Raw genomic sequence first — 21,910 nt, forward strand, 5'->3', positions numbered from 1 at the left:
ATAACAATGGTATTTTTCTCGGTACTTTTAATTAATTTACAAATCAATTAAATTTTTGGAAATATTGTCAAGAATGATCAAAATCTTTTGTCGTTAATGCACTTTTTTTTTTCATGGAATTGTATCTCTACTGAGAGGGAAAATTGTTTCCTGCTGCATCATTTCATACGTTTCACAGTCATTTGCATGAAACTTTTTCGGAGTGCTTAAAAAATATCAAATTATCAATTTTTTTTTGGTTAGATAAATTCATGCTCGTCATTCAACTGTAAAATCCTCTAAATTTCAGATCTCATCATCAAAACGTTTCAAAGGTCATGGCAAAAGTTTTTTTGGGAAAGATAGACAGCGAGACGTGTCTTAAAAAAATTGTTTTGTGGATACTGATGGTCCAAAAATATGAGAATTCATATTGAAAATAAGAGAAAGTAATCTTCAATTGAAACCAATACTTTTTATATAAGTGACAAGAATGAAAAAAAAAAAGAAGAACCACGGCACATCGATAGTAAACCGTTGCAACGAAAACTTTCCCATACCTATCCTATCCGTCTTCAACACACTCAGTTTAACTTACTCAGTTTACAATCTGGCCCGCGTTCCGGGGGACAGGCACACATGTAACCACCGATGGTGTTGACGCACTGAGAGCTAGGATGACAGGTGTGTTTTAGGCCATTGGTCTGATCGTTGCACTCGTCGATATCCTGGCACTGAGTGCCCTGTGTGGTGTCGTGGAAGGCGCTGTGATAGCCGGGCTTGCATCGGCAATAGTACCACCCCTGCATGTTGTAGCACGTCGAAGAATGATGACATCTGTGAAGATCGCTGGCGCACTCGTCGAGGTCAAGTTCGCAACTCGAGCCGACGTAGCCTCGCCTGCAGGAGCATTTTCCAGGCGCAACGCACTCTCCGCCATTCTGACAAGGTCGCTCGCAAACGGCTGTGGATTAGACACAAATGAGTATCAATGAGAATGAGAGCTTTTAAAGACAGTGTATCGCGCTTCCGCTGTAGATTTACAGTTACTCAGAGATTTCTTTGCCTCTTCGTGTGTCTATTACTCACGTGTACACGAATTTCCGTCTCCTTTATATCCGTCCCGACACACGCAGTGATAACTACCCACTGTGTTTATGCACATCGCGTTCTCGTGGCATTTGTGATTACCCGTCGAGCATTCATCGAGTTCGGCGCAATTGTACTTATCTACTCTACGATATCCTTGCAAGCATTCGCAAATGTATGACCCGTTGGTGTTGACGCATTTGGTATTGGCGTTGCAGTGATGACCGTTGAAGCCTCCTTGGTGTTTGCACTCGTCGACGTCTAGAAACGAATACAACTTATCTTTAGTAATATTGCTAAACTAGTTTCGCACAGATTCATTTACATATTTCCATTATTGTCTTGTGAGAATATTTCGTTAAATATGATCTGGACAGTGTTGCACATTATTTAGATAATTCTACCTAAGACAAGAATCTTGGATAATTTCAACTTTTATCTTTTATCCTTTGAAGATTCCCTGAATTAGCATAAGCGACACCATTCAGAAGAAAAACACCCTGGTTTTTTATTGTCTAAGTAAATAATTCAACAGAAACGTCACTTTAAAATTAGTCTGCTTCGCAGTTGGCAATACTGAAAAAAGAATTGTTCGAGTCGATCGAATATTTTTTGAACTTTGCACAGAAATGATTGTTCAATTAATGATTCTCTTTATCCTGTGTGTGTTAAAGTTTCTCGTTTTCTTCGTTATATTCGTGATGATCTAGATGAAAATCATTATAATTTCTCATCTTTTGTGAAGATAATTGGATGAGAAAGATCATATCCGCATAAATTTGTATAAATGAATAACCTTATCTCTGTCTATAAGATACCAATACTTATTAACTTGTACAACACTGGATCTGGTATTAGTAAAACAAGAAGAAGAACAAGAACATGAAGATGGATAAGGAAAAAAACATATTTTGTTAGATACCGTGACAATTACGTCCGTCTCCTTGATAACCAGCGTTACATTGACAGGCGTACGTTGTCTGAAGATTCAAGCAAGACGCGTTGACGTGACAATTAGGATTTTCAGCGCAGTAATCCACCCCTGTGTTAGTCGATTAGAAAAGCATTGTTAACATTAAGAACATATGATGTTAGTCGCTTCATGACAACACACAAAAATCATACGCATTAGTAAGCGAGTTTGTTAGGATAAAAATTTCATGTTAAAAACAAACAAATTATTGATGAAAATGACGAAATAACAAAGACTCACTTACCTGGGCAAAACTTGCAGCATTCGTCCGCGACGCTGATTTGTTCACTAGGCCGACACGGCAAATGTGGACAGACTTTTTCCGGTGGTGTTGACTCACAGGTGAGAACACCGTCGTTACATACGCAGAGCGAACACGGTTTGGGTGCAAATCTATCACCGTGATCGTAAAAAACCCCGTGCTGGTAGCATTGCTCTGCGGAGAAAGGAAAATGATGATATCCGTCCATCGATTATTTGCTTGTAAAAATTACGTGGCGTCGCGCAATCTACGATGATTTCGAAATACTTTCATAGTGCTTGAAACTCTTGGGTAATCGGTTACTTACTGCGACATGCCGGACAGCATTCACCCTCCGGTATGTAGGGGCTTTTGCATGTGACAGGCGGACACCATTCTGGTTCGCATTCGATCTTTCCGTGAGTGCAGGAACACTTTAGACAACCTTTCTTCCAGTTAAGCCCGTCCTCGTGAAGAGTTCCGTTTGCTCTGCAAGATTTTTGGCACTCGCACTCCTCCACTTTGCTTATCCTACCTTCGGCCGCTGTTAACTGAAAACAGTACGAGATGTCAATCGCTTCTTTGGAAATATTTAGATTTCCTTAGATTATGTATACATATTTATTTATTTATTATTTACGAGAGGATTTTACATAGAAAAAGATAGAATAAAATGTACATATAATGAATTGAGTGGCAAAGTGGTGTAGTGTAATTTACAAAAGAAGTAACTGTTCATACCCAAATAAAGCTCTAGAGAAGTTTTTTATAGTATAAAAACTAGTGTTGTAAGGATCAAACCAATTTTCGTTCCCGTTACATAATAACAACAGACGGTCAATCATAGATTAAAGGTTTGATACGGTCGATCATTTTAAACTTATTGAAAAGCTTGAACTGCTCAGCATAAGGGGTCTACCACTGAAACTAATTATAAGTTATCTGGAAAACCGAAAGCAATAAGTTCAATTTAATGAAGACGATTTATCTTGACCTTGGAGATTTGTTGATTAAAGTTATTCTTGGATATGAAGGTCACAACTCAAAACACTTTTTATCGCGTTAACGTTTCGGCCCTGGTGGGGGCCCTCCTCAGAACAATTTTATTCAAATATCTGTCACGAACAAAAATAAAATAAAATAATGTACAAATAGGTTTTGACAAAATAAGACATATTGGTGTAAATAATATGCAAAGGTGTTGAAGCAAGTATAAAAGAGGAATTACCTCATATGAGATGACACTTCCAATTACATAAATGCGTGTTGGTAATTGATGAATAAATAGAACAAAAAGGCAATAAAGACAAAAACCGAAACGTAACTCCCACGAATTCATAATTATTGTTGGTTTGTTAAAATGAAATAAAATACACAGCCGTTATGGTAGAGTCAGAGCACATAAGCACAAGTGGAACGTCTAGTGTGTAGTGGGAGGAGGTCGATCTCGATAGTTATCAGAGCAACGCAGAGTCAACGGGTTAAACGGAAAACAAAATTTTTTTGTTAAGGAGGTAAAATCGAGAGCAAGCTCAGTCGGTAATGGACAATTACAATGGTCGTATCACAGAGGTGTAAATATTACTTAGATGTTCTATGTCTTGTTTACGGTTGACAGAATTAGGATGTGCTACGATATTGCACATTTCTAACAGTAGCCTATTGTAATACAAAGGTTCAACGTCAATAATGCTAGCTTGAGAATAATTAAAAGAGTGGTCGAAATCGATGGCATGTCTCGTCAATGCAGTATAATTATCCTCGTGTTCATGGATATTGCGTTTATGTTCGGTTATCCTGGTGTGTAGTTGTCTACTAGTTTGGCCTATGTAAGCCATGCTGCAATGATTGCAAGGTATTTTGTAAACTACACCCGAGCGATTACCCAGGGGTAAGGGGTCTTTACCTGAATCAAACATCGAGGATATATCATGTGCACATTTGCCCACAAATTGAATTTTGTACTTGGAGAATGTTCTGTTGAGTGACTCAAACCACCCCGCAACATATGGGATGGAAATATAGCTTTTTTGATTGGTTTGTGTAGTAGTTGTATCGAAATTGTTGTTAGGGCTGGTAGATGACAAGATGGAATCATATTTAAACTTTACATGTTTGTTGAGCAGGCGAGGTGGATAGTCATTTTTACATAGTACCTGCTGAATTAAGGACAAATTTTTATTGTGAAATTCCATACTTGAGAGTCGGATCGCTCTGTCAACTAAGCAATTAATCGTTCCAATTTTGTATGATCTGGGATGGTGAGAATGGTAATTTAAATACCTTTGTGACCAAGTAGCCTTATGAAACCAATCAGTTTTAATGAGCTGATTATCATTGATAATCAGGACATCTAAAAAGCTAATTTGGTGATTAGACTCTAATTCAGATGTAAATTGTAGTCTCGGATGGAAACTGTTGAAAACTGAAAGCATTTCTGCGACTTTATGCGACGGGACAGCTGTAATTATGTCGTCTACGTATCTGAAAAAGAATGAAGGCTTGAAGTCTAGTTTATTAAGACAGTGTTGTTCAAGGTCATCCAAAACCAAATCAGACAAAATTGGGGAGAGCGGTGAGCCCATCGGTAAGCCATACGTTTGAGCATATATGTTGTGGTTAAATTTAAATATGGCAGCCTTAAAACATATTTGCAATGCTTTTAAGAGTTCGTTAAGTGGGACCGGAATATTGTCCACCAGCTGATGCCAGCGCTGTTTGACAGCGTTAATTGCAAGATCTTGTGGTACATTAGTGAATAAGGATACAACATCCAGTGAAACTAAAATATAATCAGCTGGAAGACGAAGGTTCCTAATAGCATTCACCACCGCAAAACTATCTCTTATCCGTGACAAGGGAGGTATGATGTTGTTACCTATACATTTACTGAGGAAACGAGCCAGATTAATCGTCGGACTATCAGTGAAGGACACAATAATTCGTACCGGTGTATCAGGTTTGTGAATTTTCGGTAGTCCGTAAGCTCTAGGTGGTAGGCAATCCGTTTTTGCAATTTGACGTCTCAGTTGATTAGAGATGAATTTGCTTTTAAACCAATCAGTTGTTAGTTTTTTTACTTCTTGTTGCAAAGTAGAGGTGAGATCGTATCTAACAACTTTATAAGAATTATTGTTAGAGTGTTGTTGCAACATTTTAGCCTCGAACATTAGTTTGTTCATCACAACAGTCTTGTTTCCTTTATCCGCCTTCAAGAAAAGCAAGTCCTGATTGTTATTTTGGAAGATCTTGGTTTTATTGTGTTGGTGAAATCTTGCCGGGCCGTATTACGAGAATTAGAAGGAATGCAGGAAATCTTTGATTCGAAATCCGATATGAGTTTGTTGGTTGGGATGCGGTTATTCTTAAAAGGAATGCCATATTTAGGTCCCATTTTTAGTACGTCGATAACATTGACAGGAATATCAGTGCTGCTGAGGTTTACTAACCAATTTTTAGAGGTCGGGTCAATTGGATTAAAATTGAGTCGTTTTTTGTTATTGATCAGATTAGCTAACTTGTTGATGTTAGCCGTCTTGTAAGCGTTGAAGGCCGGTTCTAATTTCAAGTATTGTCTGTCGAAGAATTTTTTTGACACTTCAACCGGTAATTCAATTAAGATGTCATTCTCCAGCGACAACAAATATTGGTTGTTTGAGTCACTCAACAGAACATTCTCCAAGTACAAAATTCAATTTGTGGGCAAATGTGCACATGATATATCCTCGATGTTTGATTCAGGTAAAGACCCCTTACCCCTGGGTAATCGCTCGGGTGTAGTTTACAAAATACCTTGCAATCATTGCAGCATGGCTTACATAGGCCAAACTAGTAGACAACTACACACCAGGATAACCGAACATAAACGCAATATCCATGAACACGAGGATAATTATACTGCATTGACGAGACATGCCATCGATTTCGACCACTCTTTTAATTATTCTCAAGCTAGCATTATTGACGTTGAACCTTTGTATTACAATAGGCTACTGTTAGAAATGTGCAATATCGTAGCACATCCTAATTCTGTCAACCGTAAACAAGACATAGAACATCTAAGTAATATTTACACCTCTGTGATACGACCATTGTAATTGTCCATTACCGACTGAGCTTGCTCTCGATTTTACCTCCTTAACAAAAAAATTTTGTTTTCCGTTTAACCCGTTGACTCTGCGTTGCTCTGATAACTATCGAGATCGACCTCCTCCCACTACACACTTGACCTTCCACTTGTGCTTATGTGCTCTGACTCTACCATAACGGCTGTGTATTTTATTTCATTTTAACAAACCAACAATAATTATGAATTCGTGGGAGTTACGTTTCGGTTTTTGTCTTTATTGCCTTTTTGTTCTATTTATTCATCAATTACCAACACGCATTTATGTAATTGGAAGTGTCATCTCATATGAGGTAATTCCTCTTTTATACTTGCTTCAACACCTTTGCATATTATTTACACCAATATGTCTTATTTTGTCAAAACCTATTTGTACATTATTTTATTTTATTTTTGTTCGTGAAAGATATTTAAATAAAATTGTTCTGAGGAGGGCCCCCACCAGGGCCGAAACGTTAACACGATAAAAAGTGTTTTGAGTTGTGACCTTCATATCCAAGAATAACTTTAATCAGTTCAATTTAATGTTGTGAACAGTAATTTCTTGAACGTCCAAACAGGTGTACCTCAATTGCTCAGATATTATGTGGTTGACAGTAGAGCCGAAGATCAAATGGAAGTTAACTAACACAAAAACTGGCTTGATCACAATAGACTATCCTTAAACGTGAGCAAGACAGTTTTTGTTACTTTTGTCTGTCACAAATATAGTATACCTGTCGATTTTGAGTTTGAAATTTATGGTAGTAAAATACAGCGGCGCTCTTCTATTAAATATTTAGATGTTTACATCGACTGCCATACGAGATGGGATGTAAAAATTATAAAGAAAGTAAACCACATTCAACCTTCTATATGTATCATCTGGAATCGGCAAATTACTATCACCAAACAACTTACAAATGATACCGTATGGAATATGCTATGGTGTTGCCACTTATGGAACATTAGCTTGGGGATCAGCCAATGAAATAATAATTAATCAGCCTAATCGAGAGTGTTCATAATAGAGTTTTAAAGTTGTTAAATGGGTTACGGGAAAGGAAGAAACCTTCGGAGCTTTACGAACTATACATTCTTGAAGCTATTTCGCATCATTACCAAAATCTTAGTCAAGAATACCTAGACAACACTGCAATTACTAGGAATAAAATTCTTAAATTACCCAAAGTAGAAAAAGAAATGGGAAGGACAAGTCACGGTATATTCCGATGCTGATCTTTAATAATTTCGATAATTTTATGAAAAATGTAAAAGGTAGGAGCTGTAGAAAAATTATTAAGAGTTATTTAGGGAATACTGACGTGCAATAACGAAACCAGTCAAAGTTTTACTAAATAACGCCCGTTGTAAATTTTTATTCCATCTTGTTGTATTTTTAGGATTAAGTTTTGCATTAAGTTGAGTTATTTTTTAATTTTAGTGGCCAATCCGCGTTCAGATGCATTTTCATCCCTATCGAACACAGCACCTTGTATTGTATTGCTGCGGTGTAACCTGGTTAAAATATTTATACTCTTCTGTACTTGACATGAATAAATCGGATTTTCGTTCCCGCAATACATCTCATTAACTAAAAATATTCGGAAAAAGTATTTGTTTAGGAGGACATTCCACTTTGTTCAATCTGAAAAGTATTTGTTTGAATCAACAAAAAAAAAACTGTTTTTTTCGCATTTTGCAAAATCAAACGAGACTTTGTTTACTTTGAAGACATTTTTGCTTGAAATTGAACAAAACCTTTTGAAAAAAAATTATTTTTGCTGTAATAAATTACTTTTTTCTCCGGGTGTGTGTGCTAATTGTATTCAAGGATTTGCTTGCTGTCGCTTTACCTTCTGCGTCAGTTCGTTTAGGTTCTGCATAAGTTGTTCGACCGTGTTTTGGAGCATGGAAAATTGGCCACAGGTCGGACAGGAAGAGTCAAGCTGCGGACACTGTGACAGGTACCCGTGGGGACCTGGTATAAGCTTGACGTCTTGTAAAGCACCCTGTCGACAGATAATTTACAAAGATTCTGTGATCAGTTGTGAGTTAAATTTTTCCTTTATGAAGTGAGAATGTAAAAATAAATAAAAAAGAAGAATAAAAGTAAACGAGTCTCAGAATTAAAATTGTACAGCTTATATAACAGAGAGGAAGAACAAATTTCAAATTATATTTTTCTGTACGTTGGAGGACAAATTTTGTAAACATCTTCGTTTTTTTTTTTTTTAGAAAATATTTTTCTGGTTGAAAAATGGGCAACAAATCGATGTGAAAGAGGAATACAGAGAAACCGTTTCAAAGACATTTTTTTACACCGACTGAGCAGATCATGCACGGCTTTTCCTCTGATACGATTTTGAATAATCCGGATTGCAAGAGGATTTACGGACTCTCCTCCAAGGATTTTATTTCTGCTTCGGCAGCTCCTGCATTCAATCTCGCGGCATCAGAAAGATGAAGCAGCTGTTTTATTCCCAGGAAAAGTTTTTAAGCCGGCATGATCTGCAGAAGCAAATGGAATCGAGAAATAAAAAAATTAAATGAGAAAACCTCGAATTCTTGCAATCCGCGTGGGAAAATATACAGCTGAGCAGTCTGAAAAAATTTCAATGTTTATAATAAGATATCATGAGAGAAATACTGTGCATAAATTACAAGAATATAGAAGAAGCATTAAACAACAAATGCAATAAATTGAAATCGAATTTCTGTAGAGAAGATTTACATCCGAGGTCGGGATGTGATTAATTCTTCCGATAAATTCTTCCGCCATTCGTCGTAATTTCATTACTCAAACTCCACAGATGGGAGAAAATTGAGTTACTTGGTGTAAACTGCTGCTGCTGCTGCTGCTACTTTTGCTGCACCCTAAACGTTTATTAGATCATCGTAAAATACAAGCCTTGAATTGAATGCGTTAACAAAAGGTGTAAATAAGATTAAAGGACACTGGATAACTTATAGCTCTGCGTAAATATACGTAAGCCGAATTACACGGAAACAGGAAAGTAATTAACTCCGAAACCACAAAACGTTGCAGCACGTGATTATCAAGGTTTTTTCCCTTATTTTTAGTCTTTACGCGAATCGGAATAAAAAACAATAACGCCCAAGAGTAAAATTCGCATGAAAAGTGCTCCATTTGTTGCCTAATACTTACTCCGCGATACTGAGAAAGGAATGGTAACAACAAAACCCCGCATAGAGATTAATCGATCTTCAAAAACGAATAAGAACCTTCTACAGGGTGATTTGGCAAAATTTTCTGCAACCCGCCACCCCCAGTGCCGCCGTATTCAGGTTAGCCCTCCCTCCCCCGTTGGCTAATGTTTTATTCAATGCCTTTGTTCGATCCGGCCATTGCATGGAGATAAAAAACACGGAATAAAAAATCTCTCCCTCATCTACGCCGTTGGTGCAGCAGCAGCAACAGACGCGATGCACCCTAAATCGCGTACTCATTACGCGAGATTAGGGGAGCAGAGCTTATAGAAAGTGATTTTCGATTTATTTTCTATATCGGCTGGCGCAGGCTATCCCGCATTATATTTTATACATACAAACGAGTCATTTTCACCGCGATTTGCACAAAGCTTCAATCCAGTCATTTCATTTCTCTGGGTTTAGTATTCCGCATTTTCACTGGTATTTGAAAATACCACTTTTCACATCCCATATGTTAGATTAACACAGAATAAGGCGGATGTATCTACAATGTGAATTAGTGCAGGTAATCCAAACACAGGAATATAATATTCTGGCGTTAGTGTCGCGTGAAACAAACATTTTTTTGTTTCTGGAGATATTTATGTTAGGTATATTTTTTTCCCTGTAACCGAAAAACATAACAGTTCTGCATAAAAAATAATAGAGCGAGTTTTGTAGCTGTGAGCAGAAAATCAAATGTGCTGATATTCGTTTTTGATTATACGAGCGATAATAATTAACTTTGAAGCAAAAATAAATTGATATTGATAAATAATAAGACATTAAATTTAATTGAAAAAATGCGTGATAAATTAAAAAAACTGATTAAATGTTGCAGTAATAACCAAAAACATAGTTATATAACTTGTCGATATTGTGTTATATTAACTTGTACTTGTACAAATAAATTTCCTACACCATGAGTTTTCCCAACTGCGAAACTATCCGTGCGCCTGATTTAAGCAACCGGAGTTACAGCTTATGTTCAACCTGAGGATCATGTCCCGCCACGGCCATCCGTAACGTCAAAGATTATATTTCAAATTTTGGTAACTTTGACAGCTAATATTTGACGTTTGGGTGGCCATGGTGGGTTATGGTGCTCAACCTGAACATGATTTGTAAACCGGAAGTAAGAACGACGAAGACGAAACTCAAGCCTGCCCGCCTGTAAAAATAAGTGAGCCCGTTTTTGGCGCAGAGTTAGCAGTACCGATTTCCTCCACTCGCCGCGCTCGTGTTCTTCAGTCGTTCGAAACGTGTAAGCCAGGCAGCTATCAACACCTGGTCAACACTCAATAAGCATAATATTTGGACGATCAAAGAACACGGACGCAGTAGGTGGCAGATATCGGTACTACTAACTCGACGCAAAATCTGGCCCAACTTTGTTTTCCGGAGTTTTGTCTCATTCTGTCTTACTTCCTGGCTGTAACCCCGACTGCATGGAGACTAGAGTAAAGGAGTGGACACAGCGTGCTTCAGAAATTTATACGAAATCCAGGCCTAACACAACGGCGCTGCGATCAAAAAGATCGTAGTCATATATATATATATATATATATATTTAGATCAGACACACTGTTACTAATTATTTCCTAACCTCAATGTGGCAAAATTCATCCAGTGTTTATGTTTACATGTGTAAAACTTTTTGTTACTAATGTGCAGTGTTAATTAATTTATTATGTTTATTAAAATGGGTGTATCAAATTTCGTTGAATAAAAATAAGCTGAAACATTAGTGAATGAAATTACTTTGCTCAGAGAAGAAAACGTCGAATCATACGATGAAAACTTGAAATTGAATTGTTTATAGAGATTGTGACACAAATCACAACTGTTCTTACACGAAAAGCACGGCACAAAATACTTTACACAAGCACTGATAAAACAAAGATAATCTCCTTAACCTCCAATATACTATCATTTAAGTGCGTCACTTTTCATTCTACTGCGCAAGCGCGGATCGGTCAGTAATTTTATTACTATATTTACGATATTTTCGACCCATGCGATGCTAGTGGCAGAGCGGAGAACTAATTGAAGGACGGGTTTTTGAGGACGCCGTTACTACTTATTCTCCTATGCTGTGTCCACTACTTTACTCTAGTCTCCATGCCCGGTTGCTTGAATCAGGAGCATGGATTGTTCAGCGTTTAGAACAACCCAAGGTATAGTGTAATTAAATAAAAAAAAAAAAAAAACCTTCATAATTTTAACGATACACCCATATTTACCATAGAATTTTCTAGTGACTACATCAAATGAAATTTTCTGTTATCGTCAGCGTGCGTAATCGATACATGTAATAGCCAATATTGTAAGTGATATTTTCCTCGCATATTCATCGCCATCTTGTTCGTCTTGGTCTTTCCTCTATTTCTCTAATTACCTTGAACAAGAAATGTTTGGCGCTTCGTTGCCCGACCCAGAGCTGAAGCTGAGGTATCGTGAAGTTAGTATCCGGAGGCCCGGGTCGCAGCAAACGCCTGTAGAGCGGATGACAATCGACCAAAAGCTCAACCTGAGATCCGCTTATGCTGAGGGCGACCCGATGCCAGGCGCCGTCGGCTAATCGGAATGGAAACGCCTCGACATGAACGGCTCCGTCCCTCCTGGAAAGATAGTGGAGCCGAAGTTCGTCCTTCCGACCGCTGCTTTGCAGCTCCAGATACCTAATATCAAGATTAGAAGAGGAAAAGAGAATATTTTATTAAGCGTCAACCATATCAGTTTCTTTTTTTAATACTTGGAATATTTAGTTTGAAACATAAAAAAAAAAGAAATGGTTCCTTTGGTAAAAGTATTTTGCGTGATGTATAACATCCGACAATTTCAGGTTCGCATTATCGAGGAAAACGTTACTTTACTACGGTATTCGTCAGGTGAACTCAAACTTATAGGCGCAAAATCAAAATGGCTGTTGTAAAGCCACGCACTTGAAATTTTATTTCAACTCTAAACTGATTTTCAGAGCTTTTTGGATATCAAATGTTATTTTGCACCAAACAACATGACAGCAAGGACTGCTGGAGTACAATTTCACCTTCAACGAAATTCTAATAACTGTGAATTTAGCCCGCGATAATCACTTGTACTACGTGTGTACTTATATGACAAAAAAATAAGTAGGTATGATTACATCTTAACTTGTCGTTGATGATTTTCGTATTTAAGAGAGAGGTAGAGAAAAAAGCAATTTTGTGAGATTATTTTCTTCGAATCCAATGATTTTCTTCCAATTCCTTGTATACACGATTGTATTATGTATAATATGAGGTGTGTGTAATTCGTTTTTGTTTGTTTCTATATTGTTTTGTTTTAATTAGTACGAACCTGTTGTTCCCGTGTGAAAAGGCGATTATTGTACCGGAATTGGCCTCTTCCTGGCGAAGAGCTGCAGCTACCGTGAACTCCGGAACCTGCCGAAGAACCGCCGCAGCTCTTTGAAATCCCGCTTCGCTAACTCGAAGCTCTCTGTCGTCACCTGAAATCGTAAAAAAAAACAACTACATTAGAATGCAATAAAATAGATATCTATGCTAATTACACAGTAATAATAATAATAATTTTAAAAAAAGAACACACTATAAAGACAGCGATAAAACAGGGAGAATACAATTAAAAAATATATATATACATATGTATAAAAATTCATTTCGTTACATGCGCCTGATATGCATTTTGGGCAATATAAATACGTATATAACTATTATACGTGTTTCTGTCCCTATTCACCATCAGCTCGTCACCCATAATGTTATATATATATATATATACAGTAAAAGTATGCAAGAGGCATGTGCAATGCCGATAAGAGAATATTATTGAAGATAATTGGAAATTTTTCGAGAGATAGGATTACGAATATAGAAGGATATGTTACCGGTGTAGTATTATACCTCTAAAGCTCTATGAAGCCTCACGAATTTTTCCACAGCCATATACATATATGTATGTATTAGGGTGGTTTTTATTTGGGGGTCGGAGAAATTTTCATTGGGACACCCCCCAGATCTGTTCCAAATCATTAAAAAAAATCTGTGTAAAGATTCAATCCTCTACGTCAACTGGAACAGGTTTGAAAGTTTTAAATTCAAAGTACATGTAGTTTTTATATGCAGTTATTTCGTTTTGTATGACTTTGGTATAAATTAAGAGACCGATGTGTAACTTGACAAAGTTGTTGCTTATAATCATAGAAACAAACGGTGGAAATTTCAAAATTGTATTATCATTTTATAATATACTTCTTTTTATATACATATAAGCTTAATAGCATCACTTTTATTAGGCTAATATGTAAGGGAATAATAATTATAAAATTTTTAGGATTTTTTCCCATCATTATAAGCAACAACTCTGCCAAGTTTCAAATCGGTCTCAATGAAAATTTTTCCTACCCCCAAATAAGAACCACCTTAGTGTATATATTATGTAATATATATGCCATATAAATATTAAAAATTCTCTTCTCATCTCGCATTTTTATTAAACCCTCCTTTTTTACTCCCCTTCGAATACCGTGCTGCGTAATAAAGAAAAATAAATCTCGCTCGATTTTATATTCCTTATCTTTCTTGTACCCCGGTGTGTTGCGTTTTCTCTTTTCTCCATGGTATATACGTAGTAGATCTATTCAACGAACGGAACTTATATCCATATGACATTATTCGGTCATCCCTTAAAGGAGATTTAATCTCTATCTATCGTCTGTATGAGGTATAACGGTATAGATTCTAGAATACAAACGTTCAGGTTTATCGATCCTAATCTCGATCTTATACATAGATATATGACACATGTATGTAAATATAGAAAATCTGAAAAGCTGTACACTGTATATTTGTATCCTTTCATCGTGTGGTTTTTCCTTCCCTCTTATATGATTAAACTATGTGCGGTACGAATTATTCAAACTGAGATAGAAAAATTACAAGTCCGAGAGAGTCTTTCTTATAGTAAGACTTGTATAAGAAAAATAAACTGAAATGTAGAAACAGGCAAATATTTGCACACGCAACGTGCGGATGGAAAAGATAAATACTAACGCTAGGCAATATCCAGATTCTAGATCATTCGCACGATCGAAGCTGCAATATCACTTATAAAGGTATACTGTACATATACAGTATTTCCACAGCTGCATCGAAAACAGCACGTGTTATTCGCCCCTTGCGCACCGAGTACAAATACTGGATTGCAGGCACAGACAGTATAAACAGAGAACATAGAGACTGCGAGGGTGTTAGTCGAATAATAGAAACAGGGCGAGAAGGACGATGGAAGAAGTAACAGAAATAAGAGGACAAACGAGAAACAGGCGAAAACAAGGATATTAAAAGTCAGGGAGATGGGGGAAATAATTGTCACATAACACGTATGACACTTTTGGGCACGTCAAAGAGGAAGAATAATGAGGTATAATGACGTGCGATGTGCATGCATATGGATATTATGTAAAATGTACATGCATGTATGCAGGGTGGATCCGCGACCCCCTGAAAGAAGAGGAGTAGGAGGTGGAGGTGGAGGTGGAACGAGGTGTTAAACCAACAATGACATAGATAATGATCCCGAGGGAGCTGGTTAGCGAGGTTCCCTGCCCAATGGCTATGGTCCATTTCCGGGGTCGGCCTGCCTGCTGCAGGTATGCGTAATGCCGTTCACCCTGGATGACAAATCCGCCCTCCAGTTCGGAGAGGCATGGTGTCTAATAAGAAGACGGTCTCTGCACGCAATTTGATTTAGTGACCAGGGGGTGCAAAGCTGGCGGCGATTTGACCAACCGGATATAAGAGATGAGAGAGGGTCGCATTGTAGCGTTTCTCGTGAAATGAGAAAATAGAGAAACTCGCCTCGCACGACCGGCAGCTGCTTTTTTCTAACGAACGTTCGAAATTTCGTCAATACATGATCGTTTATTCATGTTGCAGACGGCAGCAATACTTGGATAAATAAACTATACCGTCTACATTAGAGGAACAAATTATGTTGCTGTACAAACGGATTTTATGTGGTGTTTTTATAAAATCATACTATTCCTTTTTTTTTTTTTTTTTTTGAACAGCTGCAATGTTCTTCTTAGTTCAAAAATAAGTTGGGAGAAATGACGATGGATATAAGAAAAGAAAAAAAAAAGGATCGAACGAGTTTTTATTAGCAAATATTTTCTACGATTAATTAACTCATGTTTATTATACGTGTTATGTGCACAATATGATGTGGAATTGTATATAATGTAGTTTTACGATGTTGATAACGAGAAGACGCGACGGTGAAATTGTGACAACGCCCAATTTAATGTATTGTATATACGTAGGCCAAACTTAAACGATAAAGTCGTTAGTAAGAATATTCTTCAAATCGCTGAAATATTTTTTTTTCTTTTTTTTCTTGGCCAATTTGTTTCAATTTTTTTGCTAAACCTCCTTTTAGTTTTTGCATTATCACACAACCTGTGCTTCATATCAATTCCTTTTACCGTTTCAATTACTTTTCTTACAACATACGAGATAAGTTGTTCAAACGCAATGAGAAAGTGAAAATACGATTGATACAACATAATTGATGTAATGTAGAAAAGCGATGTCATGAAGTTGTATTATACATGCAGGCTCTCCGATAATAATAGTTGAATATGAAGAATAAGCGAGTGATCAATATTTTTATGAGAAAACTCTAGAGAATGTTACGTATTCGAAAATGAGATGTGAAAAATGACTAGAGAATTTTTTTCCAATCTCATAGGACTACAAGAGTTAAGATGCGAGCGAGATAAATTAACCTTAGTCGGTCACACCTCGATAAAATTGCACAACGATCACACTGGGTGACATTCACCGCAAAAATGATTATTTGCTTCAAAAATGAGTTGTTAATTTTTTTTTAAATATCTATATATTGTTTAAGGATCGCAGAAAAAGCTCTCTCAGTATTTCTAACCAAAATTGATTGTTTAAATATAGTAAAACATCGGCAAAGTTATTGAAAATGCCAAGAATTCGAATAGAGAATGTTTGTAAAATGTTTGAGGTGAAATTCACGCAGAGTGATCGATTAGGGTTGAAGAAAAAAGTGAATCCCTGGCAGAGTTTCTCAAAGAAAGATATTAAGTTAAGGCCGTAAGTTAAGGCGATACTTACTATATCTATAAAACGTAAATTAGATTATTTCGTCGGTATCAATATACTATAAAAATTTAATCTGATCAAGTCATCGTTACGATTGTCAATATAGATAATTAACGAAAGAGCCGTTGATCCGAACGAACATTCAATTTCCAACTTGAGTATCAGCCCGTAGTCTCAGTGTGACGTTTCGGCGTCGATTGTCTGACCATAACGAGGCGGAACTACTGGCAAATTATATGGCTGATAGTTGTGTTGCTCGTTTCCAGGCGCAACACAACTGAACCGTGATAGTTTTGTTGCCGGCATACAGGCGCAGCAGAATTAGACCGTGATAATCATATTGCTCGTTTGCAGGCGCAGTAAAAATCCGAAAATCACCCAACGATAAGAGTTTGACTATATCTACGTGTACACTTACATTATTGTACGGTAATGTTCATTAATGCTACAAACTTCCGGTCAGCTTGTTTTCCTCCCAAAACAAAATGCGAGTTCAATTCTATACGAATTATCTGACAATGACTGGCTAATCAGCTGATGTGATAAATTCAGAGTCATTGTCACGTGATTCGTATAAAATCGATGTCGCATTTTGTTTCGGACAGAAAACAAGTTAGCCGGAAGGTTAAGGCATTGATGAATACTACTGTACGCCTGTCATTACTCGAATAATTATAATACACCATGATTTAGAACGTGATCTAGATTTGAAGAAGACAAACATATACGTAATAGCGTATGTGTAATATTGTTGAAAAGCTTAATCTCGATTCCGCAATAATTCACTCCAATAATATTTATATTACAACAGTCGAAACTGGACACGGGGGATGTATTTTTTATGATTTCACTAAGAAGACAGGCACAAAAAGTTTAAATAAAAATATGCTGTATATTTCAATAAGAGAAGCAAAGTAAAAACGACTTTATATACGTATAATACACATATTTACGTAATCGTATATAATCTTGATGAAAGTAAAAAAATAGGAGGAAGAGGAGGAGGGTGGGAGGGAGGAAGGGAGGTAACGAGGCCGTTGACCTTCACCGTTCATCCCGCAGCCCCTGCCGACGGCCACACGGCAAATATAATATCACGTGTCTCACGAAACACGTTACCTATTTATCTATTATTACCAACCAGCCAACCATTACGCGCACAATATACATGATATATAATATATAGACGTATACTTGTACACACGTATACATTGGGGAATTTTTGCGTTTTATCTTTATTTCTTTTTATTATTCGCATTCCCGGAATTTGGGACTATTTGGTCATACCCCGAAAGGGGAGAATAAATGGAGAAAAAGAAAAAATTACCCACACATCGCGTGCATTGCAAAAGGTGTAGTATACAATGTATAGAAGTATAAGTTATTGGCAACCATGCAGAATACACTTATGTATAAAACAGTTTCTTTGGTATATAATATACAAGCAGGCAACAAGGGGGGAAGAAAAAACGAATAGGGAATAGTAAATGAAAAATATGTTAAACTAAAATCAGCTCAAACCACGCGTGTAATTAAGAATACCATACAAGATAAAGTAACGTCGAAACAAAAAAAAAAGCTTAAAAAATTGTCACACCGGAGCTAATCTGTACTTAATTGTTATTATCCAACTGAGATATAAAACAAAAATGAAACAGAACCCGCGTACTGCCAACATCAGATAACTCATTCTCAGATTGTTCTGAAAAAACTGTTGTTAGTCTAGCGTTGTTTCTGGAAACTTTCGAGCCGGTGATTGGATTTATCGAAATCTTATACTATATGACCGATAAAACACGGTTTGATCGTCACTCACCTTGCAGATAGTAGGCGGGTTTGATGGTGACCAATCCCTGAGTGCGACTGACGCCTTGTCGCGTTGTGTTGTGAAGTTGCAATATAGTCAGTAGATCTATGCTGCCTGCACCTACACCTGCACCGGCGTTAATCGCGGATCCAGGAACGTTGGCCGCTGCACCTCTGTTAGATAATCCAGATCTCGTTGACGAGCCAAGACCAAGACCGGAAGGAGAAGATGACGATGACGATGACGATGACGATGAAGAAGAATAAGAAGAAGAAGAAGAAGAAGAAGAAGAAGAAGAAGAAGAAGAAGAAGTAACACTCGCCTCGCTCGACGACGAACCGGAAACTGTCGAACAGAGAAGGAATTAACAAATCAGGTTTCACGATTCCATTATAAAAAGCAAATAAAAAATTTACAACCATACACAAATTTGTTTGTGGAGGAGGTACGAACAGGTACGAAAAGCTGCACCCGAGGTGTAATTTAGCAATTTACTTCATTCTGGGATATGTCGTAGTACATCAAAAAACATCAGATACGTACTTTTTTCACATGCCAATTCGGCCTTTAAAAGGGTAAAAACCAACTCCAAATTTGAAAAAAATAAACCATTCAAGTCCTGAAGGTAAAAATAACAGAATAACGTCCAATTGATTCTAATAGAAAATTTTTAAGTGCTATAGATCAATCGTAAAAAAATTACTTTCAGGGGGTAATCTACTGGGGAAGTTTTTACACTTCAAGCGGCCGAATCGGTGTACAAAAAAAAAAAAAATATACGTTTTGAATTTATTCTGATGTACTACAACATATCATAGAATAAATAAAACCGGTGAGGGGCATCTCGGTTACTTAACTTACGAGTGACTCGTAACGGCATAAACACATACGTACAGTTTTTCATATTATATGCATATAAAAAGAGTAGTTTTTAATTGATGCTGCACTCTGCGATTCGATGCAGTGACGTATTTTATACTCTGCTTATAGTCAGTTGAAATTACACTCAATCTCTCTTACATAGATGTGTGGTTCATTTTATGACGCTGCAGAGTTGGCAGCGGCTGCAGTCGTGGTAATGTTTGCCGAATTTTCGGAGCTCAGGATTGTTACACAATGAGCTGGCTAGACGCGTGGACTCTACTGTGTAACCATAGAGACTAAAACCACCTCAAATTAGCCTCTGACGCAACGACTCGACTACCCCTAAAATAATGACCGACTCTCATCCTGTCGACTCGAGTCCTTGCCACTTAATGTTTAATTTATGCAAGGCGCAAATGTAGACTTGTGCATATAGAGACGAAAAACCATCAGTCAAGAGAATCGAAGAAGAATAAACCGAAGATCGGTATCATCATCTACACAGTCTAGTAAAAAGAATGTCCGGTGGAAGAGTAAGGAAATAAATTAAATCAGCACAGGTTGTGTGTTGTAAGCCGATGATATGTTTCAAACTATATTCATGTCATCAGAGAATTCACGCTTACAGACAAATATTTAACGAATATGATGAGCCGTGTTTGTACTCATTGAAATTGTACAAACAATACGGATTTGACGTTAAGAAAAGTTACTTGGTACTGTAACTCGTCTGGTATCATTTTATCAACAACTAAATTAATTCGATCGCTAAATTCACGCTTAACGTTTTTTTTTCATACCACGGAGAGACGTTTTTTTTTTTTATGAACTCAGCAGAGCTCGGTTTAGTTTATGCCCGTACTATCTCTAAAAGTTGCTGTTTCCCAACTCTTCTCATTTTATGGCACCTCATTTTTCAGTGCACATTTACCTATCTGTACACTCCATTTGCAAACTACGTTTGATGACAATCGCTCAGACATCACTTGAATTCGTTTGAAATCACTTAAAAATCTCTTAGAATCAACCAGAAACCGCTTGAAACCCATTTAAAACAGTTTCAAAGTCGTTCAAATTAGTCTGAATCCGTTTTTAAGAATTTTGAAGCCGTTTTAAATCACCTCAAAATCGTATGATACTCATTGAAATCAGTTTCAAATAGATTGAAACCACCTTTAGAAGCAATAATTATGATTTTCAAACTGTACGTTATCACTTGAAACGTCTCAGAAATCGTTTCGAAATTAGTTGAAATTGGCTTCAAACAGGATGAAACAGCATTTGAAACAATTTATAATAATTTTGAAAGCATTCGAAGTAACTTGTAACGACTCAGAAATCATTAGTTTTTTAAACCACTTGAAACCGTTTAAAACTCGTTCAAATTAGTTTGAATCCGTTTGTAAGAACTTTAAACCATTTTAAATCACCTCAAATTCGTATGAAACTACTTGAACTTGAAATTAGTTTGAAATAGGCTAAAACCACCTTTGAAATCATTAGTAATGATTTTCAAACCGTTCGTTATCACTTGAAGCGTCTCAGAAATCATTTCGAAACTAGTTAAAATCAGTTTCAAACAGAATAAAATAGCATTTGTAAACGTTTGTAATGATTTTAAAATCATTCGAGATAACTTGAAACACCTTAAAAATCATTTAAAACTGATCGAAGTCAGTTTGAAACAGGTTCGAATCATTTTAAAACCGTTCCATACCGTTTGCGACTTCTTGATCCGTGAGTGCAAATAGCATCACGGTAGGTACGTACACCATAACGTATACAAGAGAGGGTAAGCATAATGGCGTAAAGTGAACAGGTGTAATCGGTGAGCCGAAGGTGAGAGCCAATTCTGCCAACTACAGCGTATCTCTATACGCGTAAGTCGGTGAATTGGCCTCCCTCGTTCTATATATAGGGCGTCGTCGGTCGGACAGGGCCAGCCAGACGACGTCGGCTAGGTGGCAGACAGCCGGGCGTCGCGACGCCGACTATCGAACCGGGGAGCTAGCCAGCTAGTGTCATAGCACGACGAGTATCGGGGTCCCTCTTCCAGAGTCTGGTTAGACTCGCGGTTAATCGGGATTCTCTTAGCCTTCCTGCCTCTTCAGCAAACTCTTACGATACATCCGATAGGCCCGGAGTTTCGCCACGTTTACGAGTCTGGTGTTTTTTTTTTTTTTTTTTTTTTTTTTGACGTGATAACGTCACGTCTTGTAAATTTTTTTGTTAAACATTTGGGGCGGCTGGTTGGCCAAAAACAACGACATTTCTCATTAATTCTCATACAAGATATAGTCGTAGATCGGGTATTTATCGAATCATTATATTCGTGGTCGCGAAGAGCTCTTGAAAAAAACTAAAAATAAAATGCACTAGAAGTATACACATTTAGATGTGTATTAGAGTGTTTCAAAAAAACCGATTATTTTTTTTTTTTTCGAAGAACATTGAAAAATCTTCCGAGTGTCCCTCAAAAATGACCTCGGTAAAATATGAG

The 21,910-nt window shown here is 37.1% G+C and overlaps 1 protein-coding gene across 2 annotated transcripts in view; it reads right to left on the reverse strand.

Moving 5' to 3' along the window:
- LOC124181285 (protein kinase C-binding protein NELL1-like) overlaps positions 1–21,910 on the reverse strand; it is a 79,911-nt gene that overhangs the window by 7,013 nt on the left and 50,988 nt on the right. For both annotated transcript variants that reach the window (XM_046567683.1, XM_046567684.1), the window contains exons 3-11: positions 18,556–18,891; positions 12,943–13,093; positions 11,999–12,281; positions 8,244–8,399; positions 2,611–2,833; positions 2,286–2,477; positions 1,991–2,110; positions 1,069–1,329; positions 578–943 (exon numbers count right to left, since the gene is read on the reverse strand). In XM_046567683.1, coding sequence (XP_046423639.1) covers positions 578–943; positions 1,069–1,329; positions 1,991–2,110; positions 2,286–2,477; positions 2,611–2,833; positions 8,244–8,399; positions 11,999–12,281; positions 12,943–13,093; positions 18,556–18,891 — 2,088 coding nt within the window. The remainder of the gene's footprint in view (positions 1–577; positions 944–1,068; positions 1,330–1,990; positions 2,111–2,285; positions 2,478–2,610; positions 2,834–8,243; positions 8,400–11,998; positions 12,282–12,942; positions 13,094–18,555; positions 18,892–21,910) is intronic.

Source organism: Neodiprion fabricii, chromosome 4 (assembly GCF_021155785.1).
Source record: "Neodiprion fabricii isolate iyNeoFabr1 chromosome 4, iyNeoFabr1.1, whole genome shotgun sequence".
NCBI classification, from domain to species: Eukaryota; Metazoa; Arthropoda; class Insecta; order Hymenoptera; family Diprionidae; genus Neodiprion; species Neodiprion fabricii.